Here is a 15,052-nt window from a genome sequence, read left to right as displayed (position 1 = left end):
TTTACACAGACAGCGCTGTAGCGCCTGCCAGTTCTCACATATTCATGAACCAATTTCTGTGGGATGCCTTCCCCAGCCAGTGTTATTCATGTAGAGCTCCAAACTGCTGTGTTAACAGTTTGGCTTCACATTGTTAACACTTGGTCTCCATGTGTGTTGTGTTTTGCAGCTAAAGCCAGGACAGAACAACTGTAAGGACAGCGACAGCGAGAGTATAAGTGGGGAGTCCAAGCCTTCCTTCAGGAGCAGCTCCAGAGACAGACTAACAGATGTGAGTACATTAACAAACCAGCTCACTGCTTCCACTGCTCACTACTTCAGTGCTTGTTATTTCAGCATCTGTTCATAGTGTCATCACTAAAAATCATTTTCTAATAATTAAAAACATGAGGTCCTAAGCTCACAAGCAAATTCAGATCAGCATTTCAAATATAGACAAAAACAACTTCCCCCAGATGATTATCTGTTTATATGCATTATTCAAAGTCCCAATTGTCTGGAACAACAGGATGTCATATATATAATATATATGTACGTACAAACATTGATAAAGAATGTGTTAACAAAGGGAGAGATCTGGCAGATCCTAAATAATGTTGAATTCAGGACCAAGTAGCTTAATATGACAAGGTTGGAGAGATATAGAATTTTTTGTGGTAAAACTGTGGCATTTGATACAAATGCCAAGATCACCACAATCATTTCTGAATTCATTTCATTGACCATTATATGTATGTTGCCTTGCTAAAGTATGTCACAAAGACAAAGGTAAGTGATAGTCAGATTTTCCAGAATTTCATTTGGTCTTAAAATTCAGTAGAGCACTTAGTGGCAAATCTTAAATGTCCTAAGTGCACTCTTAGAGCACTTCTGATGAAGAGTAACATTTACATCTTGCACACACACACACACACACACACACACACACACACACACACACACACATATACACACTCCCCTTGCTCCCCCTGTCGTCCTCTCTCCATCTCTCAGAGGGGACTGAAACAAACAAATGACACTAGTTATTCTCGTTCGTTGTGGAAGAACTGATGGCAAGCTTTACCTGTCAGAGGAAAACGCATCTATGTTTCCCTGTGCCCTGTAACAATATTCCAAGATGTAAAGCGAGCAGGCTCAAGGGACCTTGCTGCCAGACACCCACCCCTGCTCTTTGATTTCTGTGGCGAATCTACAGCGAAGCGATCAGATATCTGGCCATAATTAAAGCTGTCAGTTGGGAGGCAAGCTAGTCTTTGAGAAAGACATGGCCAAACAACTGAAGCAAAACTGATTCTGCATGTAGCTTTACGATGCTTGACTGGGCATGAAATGAAATAAGTAATTTGATGTTGACAACAGAAATTGAAATGATAGTTGCTGATTTCTGTCAGATTGCTTCATGCTGACTGTGCAGCAAGACAAATTTTGTTTAAACTGTGCTTTGAAGCAAGGTTTGAAGGTTAGATAATAACAGATGGCTAAAATCTAACTGACTGTCATAGAGAATGATTAAAGCATTCAATTTGTGGCCTGTTGTGTCGTTATCTCCAATAGCGTAATGTTAACCATATACTACTACTACATTGGTACAGTATTAATTAAGAAACAACTTATTCTCAATTGCATGTTTGTATGATAGCTGTAATAAACATTACTGCTCCATATCACTGAAAAGAGTTGCATTTGATTCATTGGAATATTAGCTGTTGCCTTAAAGGGACAAGCAAGAATCCATAATACTGCATGTAGCTAATCTAATAGATGTTGGAAAAACCTCTGCTCTGCGTAGTTCCTCCAGCAACAGGAACACGATTACAGTTGCTTCTCATCCTATTTTATTTGAATACTGTGGAAAAAATGAGCTCTTGAAAGGATTACCGTATTAATCACAGCACCGTTAGCTGTGTTTACTTTGAGGAATTTCATTGCAAGATTATGCCAAATTGGTTCCCCAATTAATTTTGAAAATGAGTTGAAAATGAAGTGGAAACCTACTTTCTTGACTCCTGACTAGTCCTCAGGAAGCATGTATTGCCCTCTCTATAATCATTTCCACCTGAGCGGTCATTTTAGCCACTCAACGATAGAAGGAGCAGCAGCCCTGGGTTCCCCTCCTACAGGAGACTGAGCATGTCTTCACAAGAGCTGCTGAAAGCTGGTCAGCATGAAGACATACTTTTAGACTCCAGTGTCACTTAAGATGGTTATTCTGTGCAAGGTTCCATCCTTGGTCCCCACAGGTTTCTGAACAAGTCCCCTCCAGCCACACTGTAAAAACCCACTTCACACATCGCAAGAGGTGCAAGTCAAAGCTTTTGTAGCAGAACTCTGTTCCCCAGATTCAAAGGAGGGTAAAAAATGAAGAGAATATAAAAATGTAGTGATTTTTTTTATGATTATAAATAGAGTTATTGTATTTTAAAATAGTGTTATAGTTGAAGGTAGATGTATGACCATATTATAGTCCTTGTGCTTATTCTACTCAATAATTTTAACAAAGCACAATGTAAATAGTCTGTCCATGTCCCTTAGCTGCACAGAGGCTCTCTTGTTGCATGAAAACAAAGAGAAAACATCTAAGTCACTTGTTAGTATGAGGGAGCATTGTGAGACGGGAGTGAGCTTTGACCCAAGCTGTTCATTAGAGCAACAGTTCGCTAATGGTATTTGCTGTAGCACTCCCCTCCCTTAACGGAGTGACTAGGCTCCGATGAAGCAGATGAACTGAGTTTGCCGACCCGGCGCTGGCTGGCAGGGGGATAGAGGCCAGAGGAGGTCAGGCCTGGCAGCCTCCTCTTTCCTGCTCTCTCTTCCTCCTCACTCTATCCTGCCAGCTCATTAAGGCCTACAAATGGCACATCAGCTCAGCTGTGCGGCTTTGCCTCAACCCCAAACCCCAGCTAAATTGGCAGGCTTAGCCGCATTTGCTCAGAAGCACTAGGTTCCCTTTTGGGTTTGTTTGAAGCCGACATGGCAGCCACCCCCTACATCCCCCCACCACCCTCCACCCCTTCACAGTCTGGGTGGCAGGCATTCAGGCAGGCAGCCGCCCCGAGCAGAGGGAGTCTGCTGGATCAGGGAGGGCAGGGAGCTTGGGATGAATCACTCCCGTTTAGTCTCTGCAGCAAGGGGTGAAATGCCATCATTACCCAGCTGCCTATCAAATAAATTGGCAATTACGGGCCAGGGATTGCAAGTAAACAGCATGTTACTGCTTTTTTTCCACCCAAGGCTCGTGATGAGAGGTGGGTGCAATAGAGAACAGCTCTAGAGTACTAGGTCAGAGCCTGCCAGTCAGTGTTAGCCAGCTTGATGAGAGGTACAAGAGGCACAGTATAATGAATGCACCACTATATTGCACTGACTTTTTTTATAGTGAGCCAAAGCTTTCCATTGTGACCTGCTTTACCAGTTCTACAAAGTAAATTTTGCCTGTCAGATCTGATACCTAATGCTTTCTGATGACACTGTAGCATATCTTGCTGTAACATAGGGTAATGATTTGTGTGCTGCCCAGGTTAAATGTTTTGTAACACTGTAGTGATAGTAACACTTTACACTAGACAGTTTTGCTTGCTAGTTTTTTTTGGCCATAATCAAAATATGAAAATTGGGGGTTCCTGAAATCCTGGCCTGGCTCTTCTCACATGAGAGCATTTTCTTGTGATAGATTCGATTAAAGTTGTTTTGTAATGAAACATCTGGAAGTGATATGTTTAAAAAGTCAAGCACACTGCCTTCCTATGCTTTTGAAGCGGTTTCAGCCCAAACAACGCTAAAGTCTCTCTTATGGCTAGTTAAAATGAACTCCGTTATTGTTGGCTTTCCATTGAAAACATAACAGCCTATGTAGTGTCCTGTGTCCATGTAGTGAAACCATTTCATCTACTCAATTTACAGCTTTTGGAAAGGGGTTAATGTCACATTTGACATAATTTGTTGTTGTAAAGATCATTATAATGATTATGAGCTTAATATTTTGTTCTTAACCTTGGTGTTTGGTATTTTCCACAAGCTTCTTCTCTGAACAGAATCTCACTGTTGAAGCAGTTATGTAATGTGACCAGAGCTGGTCTGCATTATACTATACCCATTCCACCTCCTCAGTACATTCTCCAATTATTTCCTGACACTCAATGTAAATGAGGTCACAGTCCCCCTACATGTCCAGATATGCTGGCCAATTTGCTTCAACACAGAACTTGTAATTGCTTGCATCAATTATCCATCTCTTTCTCTCTCTGCTTCTCAATAATTTGAAATGTTTCCTATTAGTGACAAGCATTTAGATATGGAAGTTGGAATGTGGTACCTACAATTAGCTCATTATCATGGGATCATACTCTCCGCTGAAGCCCCGGTGTGGGCATAGTGACAGTGTGAAATGAGCAGCAGATGCAGTGCGGGGATTACATGATAGTGTTTGACTGTTTAATGGCTTTTCTGCAGTAATGTGAATAAGTCCCTTGTCATGGCAGATCCAAAGACTATAGATGATAGAAATGCAAAAACAGTATTTTGTATCCTAGCCTGTTTTTCAGATGTAAATAACAGGGACAGGATGACATGTGTCAATCTGATTATCCCCACAAATATACACATCGTATAGAGTGAAACCCAGAACATACACAATCTTGCATGCACAGTTTTTCCAGCTTATCAGTTAACACTTTGTGCAACGATGAGGACAGATGGAAAAGTCCTCAAACATCAAATTGATATCTACTGGAAGTTAAAAGTGTGTTTTGCAGCTAATGCCCCAAGTTGGGGTATGTAATGAAATGTATGAAATTTGTTGTTTTGACAGGATGAATAATTCTTTGATTCATGCTATCTGGGTTTTATATTAATTCATAAAGAACACCTGGAACAAAGTGTTGAACATTTTTTCCACTGGCTTCCTAAATATCTCTTAAAACCTGTGTGCTACCAAAGAGATCATGTCTAAAATTAAAGTATTCACCCTTTTTTGTCATTCATTATGCCAAGTTCTGTCAGCCAGCTTACCAAGTTGATCCAAACACAAGATCACTTCAATTGCCTACACTTTTGACTCTAAATCAACCTGATGAATAGCCTGTCTCCCAGGAAGTGGCTAGACATGCTTATTACCACCTCTGGCACTCCAAATCAAGCCCTCTCCTAGCCCTCACTTTTATTTCTCTTTCCCATTTTCTCTCTCATCGCCTGGAGTTGGGTTGTCAGGAACAGATTGTGACACTTTGTGACATGGCAGTCGGGCAAAATTATGCTGTGGCTCCGTCACCCTGCCACTACTTCAACAGCAGAATGTCCGTCAGGGGCCTCGGAGGTCCCACTGGATAACTTGTCTCTACAAGTGCTGCGGGCACCCCCCGCCCCCCTCCCCGTCTATGTTCACAAATGTTTAACTCAGATTTGGTTGCATCTACTCTGTAGATGACCTCTGAGTGGCCCTCAGGTGGAGAAAACATGGCACCAATTTATCTCTAATTATTTAATGCACCTAGAGGCCTTCAACACAAAGCACACTGTGGAATCAAACAATTTGACCTGTGCTGTAGTTATGTTACTATATATCAGGAAAAATAAGGCTGTTTAATTGTTGAAATAGATACAGAGTGAGGTTGGTGTGGTAAATAATGGCTAGTGAGGAGCGAATGCAGTCTCTCAATGTAGATGATAAATCTATTCTCATAGAAGATTAATGGAGTGAAGAAGTGGTGTTGAATGTCATTGTTGAAGGTTGAAAGTATTGAGCACCAGAATCCTATCCATATGTTTTCAGGAATGACATAAATAGGCTCAGCCGGAATCTATTTTGACTTATCAAGCTTAGACCAGTCCCAGAGCCACGTGATCCTTGCCAAGTATTCAGGCTCTGAGGCTTCCAATAACTAATCTCATTCCACATAATTTCCAGTCACACTGGCCATGGCCATTAGCTGCCACCCTGTTTTTGCTTTTTCCATGCATCCTGCAACGTATCACTTCCGCATTCCCTGTAACTCGACCCCATAGAGCCCCACTTTTTTATGTCATACCAGGCTTTGGCAAGGGAGTCTCTCCTCTCCTTTGTTCCAGCCTTTTCAGCATGGAGGCTGTTCCAGTGGAGTAAGTTGAATAAGTGGAGCCTAGAGGAATCTCTACAAAGGTCTCACTCTGATTGGATGCATGCAGAGCCCAAGGAGAGAACGGCGGTTGCCATAGCAATGAGAGCAATGTGGGAACTGGCTGCATGAAGGAGAAAAGGGAAGTGGTGCTTTCTTTTGTGATGGGAGGTCTTCATTGACTGGCATTCCTCTTTACGAGTGCACACTAGCCGACATATGCATAAACACTAATAGGCAAAAACACACAAACAGTATTAAAAGCACCTTTTTGCCCCCCAAGGAGAAGCCGAGCTAGAGTGCATACTTCAATCACAATGGCCTGGTAGGGGTGTACTCAGGCCCAAGCTGGGAGCCAGAGAAAACACAATCAGACACACCAGGACTCCAGACCATCTCTTCCTCATAAACATGATTACTGGCCATTCACTGCTACATATCACTTACCTCTCCTGAGCCTTACCCTCTATCCTGGCTCATCACAGCAACTAAAACCAGAAAAATGACAAAATAAAATAAAAGAAATATCTCTCCTATTATATGCCTGTTTTTCTTCTTTTTTGTCTGTTTTATTAGGAGCAGGTTTTTAAAATCTGATCAAGCCTATCCAATATGTTTGTGTTCATAGAAGGTTTATATATATGAATCCCTGGTGTGTGTATTTCTGTATCAGGGTAGCTGCTGGGTATAGGAGCTATTTGGGAGGGTTAAGTTTCTTTTGTGTGTCTGTTAAGTCTTGTTTAAGGGACACAAGTGGCTGAGAATGTTGTATGGAAATTACATAGGAAGACCTATTCGTTCGTGGAACCTAATGCAATTTTTCATTATTATTGGCTAAACAAGCAGTTGAATATACATCTCTTCTCATGCATGTGATCCTGCTTCGCTCAAGGGCTGAATTAAAATCAAATGGAATCATAAGATACCCAGAGGATCCCAGAATCCCACTGCACTATACAAACGCTACCCCACTGTGTAATGCAGAAATGTGGAGGATCAAGCAACATGATTCATCTTTCATCACATTAGCTTTGTTAGAGTGACATCGCAGATGAGTCGTCTGCAGACATTTTCTAAAAATGTCACAATTATTTATCAATTTGAAATTTATATAAATAAACGTAATATTGTGTGATTTTTTTTTTCACTGATGTTGCTGTTGACCTGCAGCAAGTAGTGATAATTATTCCAACATCTGTCCAAAAGGAACATATCTTTACAATACATGCTAATAATCCTTATTGGAAATAAAGTGCAGTGTAAAGCATGAGTCAAAGTGCAAAAAAAGAAAAACAAAAAAACACCAGATTTTAAAAACAAAAAGAAAAAGAAAAGATATGTTTTGTAAATGATGTTCTGATAAATCATTACTCACAGAATTAAAAAATTTAATTCCCTGGTTTTCATCTCGATCACTGTTGCCCGTGACACTCAAGTTCTTGCATACTAATATTCTCACTGTGTTAATCACTGTTCTCTTTTGTGTTGCGCACACAGAAAAATGGGGAAGAAAAGAAGAATCCTGTAAATGTGATGATAAGCATGGAGGTGCTTCACTTACAATCTGAAAACATTTTGCCAATATTATATTTCACATGTACTTTGATTTGAGCCCCTGTTTTTCCTTTCACATGCTACACTTTACGACCCTGTGTGCTCTTTGTCCCCTGTGCTGGAGAAGGACATGTTCTGTCTTATTCAAGGCCTGAGCATCTGACAGGATTACTGTGAGGCATTGGATGTCACATCACTTCTATTTCAGAGGCCAGCACAATTTCCCTTAAACCACAAAGCAACAGTTCCAACAATAAATAAATAAATAGATACTGTAGATAGATGGGCAGACACATAAATATACCAAGAAAGACAGAGAGATAGTGCCCCTGAAATTACAGCTGTGGAAGATTATTCCAGAGACATTATTTCCCTCAAGTCATGGGCTTAAGTCAAATTTGGAAGAGAAATGAAATTGCCAGCAGTGAAAAACCAGACTAGGTAGGAGTTCATGAGTAGAGAAATAACATTTTCATTTGTTTCTGCCCCACTGGGAGACGAGCAGCCTTTCAGTAAATAGAGACAGCTATGAGAAATGATTTTTTGGTCTGCGGGATATTGTTTTAACGTGCACTTATCCATCTGCAATCTAGATGTCAAGCCCCAGGAATCCACAAGATGGCCATTCTACTGTTGTCTTTATGACACACAAGTGTTGGCCTTGTCTCGCTTCCAGTTGTCTCTGTTAGTGTCCCATTTCCACCAGATTTTCGGTCCTATATGTGGTCTTTTTTAAACTGCCTTTGTTAAGAGCAACCAGCTGATGCTACTCTTTGAAATTCTGTCTTTTTATATTGAGCTTTCTTGTGAATTTAAATGAAAAACTCAATCTTGGCTTCTGAGATTGTCACCTCCCCTTGCCGCATACAGTATTGTTATTTCTTCCACCGCAATAACAACAAATGAAGTGTGGTTATTTCAGCAGAGTTTGGCACAGTTTTATCAGTTTTAGTACATTTTTTTGACAGTGTTGTTCTAATGTGTTTCCCATTGTCTTGCCTTGGTGTTCTGGAGCCCAGTTTGCCGAAGTTAATGATGTGCCACAATCCACTCTGTTTGTGATATCTTTGTCTTTGTCAGTCTGGGGGCACTGTATTTTTGTGCATTTCCAACAACACTGCCCATGCACTTGGATAAATGATCATGCTGTATCACCTTAAGTGTTATCTGCATCCAGACACATTCAGGGCCTTAATAGGGGATTACTTCCATTTCAGCAAAGTGAAACTGTTGACTTCTGTGAGGTATCTGATGGATGAACGTATTTCTGTACACTGGCTATTTATTGAAGTTATTTATATGGTGAATTACAATTCATGATTAATCTGTAGAAGCAATGCTTTGATCCAGAGCTCTCAGTAGTGATGTGCTCCCAGGTGATTACGTCTGTGTCCTGTAATCTGCTATCAGCCAACATATAGAGCACTTGTCACATGATTCTGATTATGGTTGATATTGACACTGGAATTGAATAAATATACACAATGAGAAGATTAGTGTTTTCCAAGAGGCATGCATCCCCCTGCTGTGTTTTTCCCTGATTAAGTGTGCTGAGCCTCTTGAGAGACGTGTTTCATATAGTCAAATCCCATCTCTGAATATATAATGTTTAAAGTGCAATGAAGATTAATCTGCTGACCGTCTTAAATGACACAGAAATGGGCTGAGTGAAGCAGGGGTGAAATTGCACTTGGTGATTTTGTTCCATTTTAGCAAATTCACTTCATTGCACATGTAAAACAGTCAACCCTGCTGTCAATCCTGTTTGCAAACCCGTCTTAAGTGCAGAATTTCTGCTCTAATAAAGTAGCATGTCTTGCAAGAGATTTGACTCCATCTTCTCTTCCTCTTCCCTGATTACACTTCACGCCAAAACTGACAAAATTATTCTGCAGTAAGTATTTTTGGGTAATACTTGTACATACAAGTGAGCTTATAGTACCACAAGGATTCAGTGTATAATATCCATTAATTGCATTAATTGTATTATTTAGTTTTTAAGTCAAAAACTCTACAGAAACCCATAACACTGTGGGTGCAAGTTTCTTCATGCATGCAATGTCATTACAAGTAATGACATTTATCTTTATCTTCAGCATGACACTTTTATATGCAAAAAATATAGCTGATCGTAGTACATGGGTGTACAGTCTCCTGTTAACTAATTAGACAATTGGCTCTGACCTTTTTAAAGGGAGTCACAGCAGATGTGTTTGTTGTAGTGGTGATAGGTCAGAGGGTAGCATAAGGCCACATAGTACAGGGGATTGGATGGGATTAACCTTGGCCTGCCCCTTTGGCCCCAGGCCCAGACAGCCCAGGAAGAGTGGAATTAGCCAAGCCAGGCAGGGCCATCTGATTCCAGGCCCTCATCCAATTACTGCCTTATCTCCTGGCCAAATGAGATCAATGTGTGGAGGGCAGGCAGACCTGGCAGGCTGGCGAAGGTGCGATAATCAGCATTAGGGAGCATGGCACTTAACTCCCGTGTGTCCCTGAAAGAGCCAGTGCACGTGTTAGGAGCTTCATTCACTGCCATTAGCTCTTTGTGCCTGCTGGAGCCTGACCTGCACTTTGCATGAGGACAACCTAGTGTAGTGCATTTAGGCATCTTAGCATTTTATGCTCAAGTGTTGCACTTAACAAGGTGAAAAATGTGCATAATGACAGTTTTACCTCTTATCCTTGGTGAATCTCCCCAGCAGATTATACTGGGTAAAAGGTAGTAGAAAAGACAAAAAAATGACTAATTGCTTTTTAGATGTATAGCATATGAAAGGCACTTTCATATTTACAATTTACAACAGCCTTGCACAGCTAATATAGTCAAGTGGTAATTTTCTTGTCAATTAACAGGAAAAACAAATGTTTGACATTTGGAGGTGTAATTATGAAAATAATTAAGCTCTGTGTGTGCCATAAGAGCAGACAATTGTGCTCTCTACCTGCACTTCTAGAAATGAGATTGAATTTGCTTGAATGAGATTGTGATGTTAAAAGGAGGGCTTTCATTGAATATTTTTCTTTATGGGACACTATGTGATTCTTTCTGAATCGCAACAACTTGAATAAAATACTTCAGACATTTTTCTAGACTTCTGTAAACTCAAACTTTATTCTCTCTTCAGACTAATAATAAGAAACTGATGACCGATACCATAAGCCTAAACTGTCCAATAAGAAATGGTTAAATGGAAAGAGTGGATTCATTTTAAAATGTGTCATCAAAATGGAGGTTTTGATGGAAAAAGTCTTTGCTGGCTGAGCCTTTATATGATATAAAGCTCTTCATATTTATTCCTGATATTTCTGCCATGCCAATGATTGTATTGCACCACTGGTGTGTCCCTTAGCCATCTGGAGGACTGTTCAGTGCCCACAATATAGCTGGAGAGGGACCCATTCTAGTGAATTTATGTTCGGCTATTTCTTTTCATGCTTGTGTTCTGGGCATGAGTATCCATTGGAGAGCAATAGGTAGCCCTGAAAAGAGTGTCTGTCCTCAGCTGTGGCCATGCGATTGTACATCAAATACTACCTCCTCCTCCACCTGTCCCTGGCTGCTCCTCCTCTCCTCAGCCCAGTTACATTAAAGTCTACTTAAATTCACCACAGCAGGCTGGCTGCACAGGGAGAGCTGGCATCACAGGGGCCCTCTGACAATCAGGACCCAGCTAGAAAGCACTAATGAGAGCTGGGAAGGGAGGACAGAGTGTTGGCGGGTTGCACACAGACAGCAGCAGTGGTGGGTAGTATTGGAGGGGGTACTTAGGAAGAGAGGCGGTGGGCTGGCATGTTGCTGGGCTGGGTCCGGTGCAGCCTGGACTAGATTAGCTTCCAGGGGGCAGAGCTGCAGTCAGTTTGGGAAAATATCACAGCCTATTAGTTAGGAGCAATGAAATGGAGTCAACTTCTGGGACTCCATTAGGCACGCTGCGCTTAGGCAGACAGCATCCCTCGGTGTGATGTTGCTATTCTGGAAGGATTGAGCACAGAGATATAATTGGACTGGGGAAATCAAGAAAGTTTCAGTGGTCCTGGTGGGGCTCTCAGACAGAAAATGAGAACGCAGGCCTTTGTATTTTCTCTACCTCTCCCTGTTAGCTTTACAGCTTTTTGAAAAACAGGAGTGAAAAGGCAGCCAGTGTGATTAGGCTTTTCTTTTCATTTTTATTCTTCCACACACTTTCCTCCATCCTGTAGATGTGTCTCTCTGCCCCCCCCCCCCCTTTTTTTGTTTTTCTTATTGGATTTTACCATCTGCTTTAAATTCTTTTTTTTTCCATTCGCGGCTTCAGCTCTGGCTAACCCTAAGCTAAACAATATGCATTTATTCATTCATCCCTTTCTCTAAGCATTGATGAGACTGTGGATTGTGCTTGATAATAAACATGGCTTAGTCTAACACAGACTGCTTGCTAAGCCTTGCAAGGCTGTTTACTGCAGATCAGTGCCAGCTAACTCCACTGGTTTCGAATATACAACTACATCAATGAATGCAATGCACAACTAAAGTACTATATAACATATTTTTCTCCTCCACTGAAATGCCCTTTCTCCAACAATGATATTTGGATAGCTGGCTGACATTTTGCTTCCTTATAGGCAGAACTCAGATGTAGATAGCACAGATAGGCTTCAGTGCTTCAGATAATTGATGTGCAGTTCTTAGCACCATCATGGGACATCTCAATCACTCCAATTTCTAGAAGGCATGCATCATTTGGTTTGCCAAAAATGCTTGATATACTCTGTCCTAAATAAAGGACATTTAGCTAGTTCTCCAACTTAATATACTTCACAGTAGCAGTCCATCATTTTCCTGTCATGCCTTTGGTTTAGGGCTGTAGGGTAAATTAGGTATGTGAGGGTGTATTTGCAGCATCTTCACTGCTGCCTTATGAAGCACATTTAGTGCTGTCTGTCCAGTGAATCAGTGACATGTTTGGCATATATTACTGCTGTAAGGATAAACACCAATATAGGATATAGTGCTGGGTATCATTAAGGACGTCACTATACGATACGTACCTCAATACATGGGTCACGATAAGGTACTTCAGTAAGTGTGGTACGATGCGATACGATTGGATAGGATACCAATGTGAACATCCTGTGAAACTACAACTTGCTGTGCACCGCTGACATAATCTAATAATACACAGGCACATCACTTTATATTGATATATGAGTTGACAAACTATTTTGATGATTCAGTTTATTTACGATTCAGTGCATAATTCTCATACACTATGATCCTTAAAAATAAAGTGCATGTCAGAGTTCAACATTCAAATTCACTATAACATGAAAAACGTGTCTTCAGCCTCAGCTCCTGTACAGAAGATTACAGTCAGTTGTGTTCAAGTCTTGTGTTACTGAGCTAAAATGTAGAATTTGGTCTAGAAAACAACAAAAAGGGTGTCCAGCTTACAGTTCGGCAAGTTTAGTAAATTAAATCATAGCAGTTTAGGAGAAAAACTAAATTATGATCTGGCAAGCTGGATTAACATAAATATAAAGTTCATGTACTATTTGCAATGTTTTTTTTTTTGTTTTTTTTTTAATGGGGGTTAGGTAGCTATGGTTTGCTACGTGGACCTAGCTTGTATGGTGACTAGTGATGGTGCTACTTGGCTTGGTCGCCGTAGATGTAGCTAACGCTGTTAACCTGGGTGGCTAACCGCAGTGCTAGTTGTGTGGGCACAGTTTACATGGGTGGCGTCTGAAATCACATAGATTGTCATCCTTAATCACTATTGAAAGCCATATATAGTGACTACACCATTTTGTAGTGGTGTCCAAATTACTAGTAGCTGAAAAGTAGTTCCCTCAAAATTTCCCACAATGCATTGTAAAACGTAGTGAGCAGCGATGGTCACTTGACGGGCAGAACAGACCGGCTGTGTCCGAAATCGCATACTTGCCTACTATATAGTATGCAAAAACTAATAAGCGAGGCGAGTAGTATGTTCCAATTTCCCAGATGACCTACTACTTCCACCCGAATTCAGTAGTGTGCATATGATGGACACCTTGCTATCCCATGAGGCCACAGGAGAGGAGTCGTCATAAGCTGGAAAATGGCGGACCTACTCAGGGAAAAACGTTGTTCATTGTCATTTAACATGATCTAAATAAACAGCTGCCTTATTGAAAGTTTCATACTGAAGATACGCTTCACAAAAGAAAAGCAAGTAAGAATGTACACATGAAACGGAAAAATACATGTAAATTCTTGACACGTAGCTATAAATAACAGTAGCTGAAAATTATGAACAGATGGTTAAGTTACACCCTTTAAGAAAACATTTGGAGTCAGATAAATGAATTTTCACCACAAAATTGTTAAAATAATAAAAATTATTTGAGTTTGAAACAGGAAGTCCACCAAATGTCATCAGGCGGCCCGTGCTACCTCATAATCGACGACTGAAAATAAGTAGTAGGTAAGTGTCCAAACCATTCCCTAATTGAGTGCACTATATAGTCCACTATATAGTGCAGCACTATATAGTGAGGGGTGAGGGGTTAAGGACCGTACTATCTAGGTGGTACATCATTTGAGTAAGTACGTACTTCACGACCTTTAAAAAAATACGCTCTTTAGAGTATGAGCATGAATAGTATGAATGGAATTCAGTCTTGACTTACTAGATCTGCCATGTTGATGGTGTCATGCGTCATCACAACAGTGCCAATATTTAAAGAGCCCACTCTACTAAAAGCAAGCTTGTGTTAGCAAGCTGGTGTACAGCACTGACGTTAGCCCGCACTATAATCTTCTGTGTGTGAGCTTGTAGGTGGCGTTTTCCTCGGCTCCATAGGTTCTGTGGACACGGTGCTGCTAACCTTTCAGTGGGCTGTCTTTGCAGGTGAACCCACAAGTTGGTCGTGCTGCCTGAATGCCATAATGGAACATGGCAATGCTTGCAAATGACAATTGTTTTGTCCATTTTTGTCATGTCTTTAACTTTAAAACCAAAATACAGCCAAAGATGTGCTTTTAAAGACGAAGGCGTAGTTAAATCTTGACCATTTCAATCATTCACTTGCTTCACTTCTGTTGTGAAAAGACAAAGATGTACATTGTAAGGACTGGCTACATCCACCACAGGCTGGGAAAGCTACAGCAAGGCCTGTGTTTTCTGCATAATAATGTAAAGAAATGGCATGGCTTGCAGTGTTGAGGAGTTAAAACATGCTAATATTTCACTGATTCACTGAGCTGCCACTTCACAAAAGGACAGTCCTGCACTCCTTTGCTTAGACTTTTTGTCCTTTCTATTCATAGAATTTTATGCCAATAGCAAAAGAGTGTTGACATTTGTGCACCTCTTGGGAACACATCACCATGAATGTTATCAGCACCTTAAAGACCGCCCTCAGCCCCCATATATCCCTGGTAG

General features: G+C 40.8%; 1 protein-coding gene across 14 annotated transcripts in view; it reads left to right on the top strand.

Annotated features, from left to right (window-relative positions):
* auts2a (activator of transcription and developmental regulator AUTS2 a) overlaps positions 1–15,052 on the top strand; it is a 310,505-nt gene that overhangs the window by 148,363 nt on the left and 147,090 nt on the right. For all 14 annotated transcript variants that reach the window (XM_026328456.1, XM_026328455.1, XM_026328454.1 and 11 more), the window contains one exon: positions 170–271. In XM_026328456.1, the coding sequence (XP_026184241.1) occupies positions 170–271 (102 nt within the window). The remainder of the gene's footprint in view (positions 1–169; positions 272–15,052) is intronic.

This window comes from Mastacembelus armatus, chromosome 14 (assembly GCF_900324485.2).
Source record: "Mastacembelus armatus chromosome 14, fMasArm1.2, whole genome shotgun sequence".
NCBI lineage: Eukaryota > Metazoa > Chordata > Actinopteri > Synbranchiformes > Mastacembelidae > Mastacembelus > Mastacembelus armatus.
Note: the sequence above shows the minus strand (reverse complement) of the source record. Positions and strands in the feature narration are given on the sequence as shown.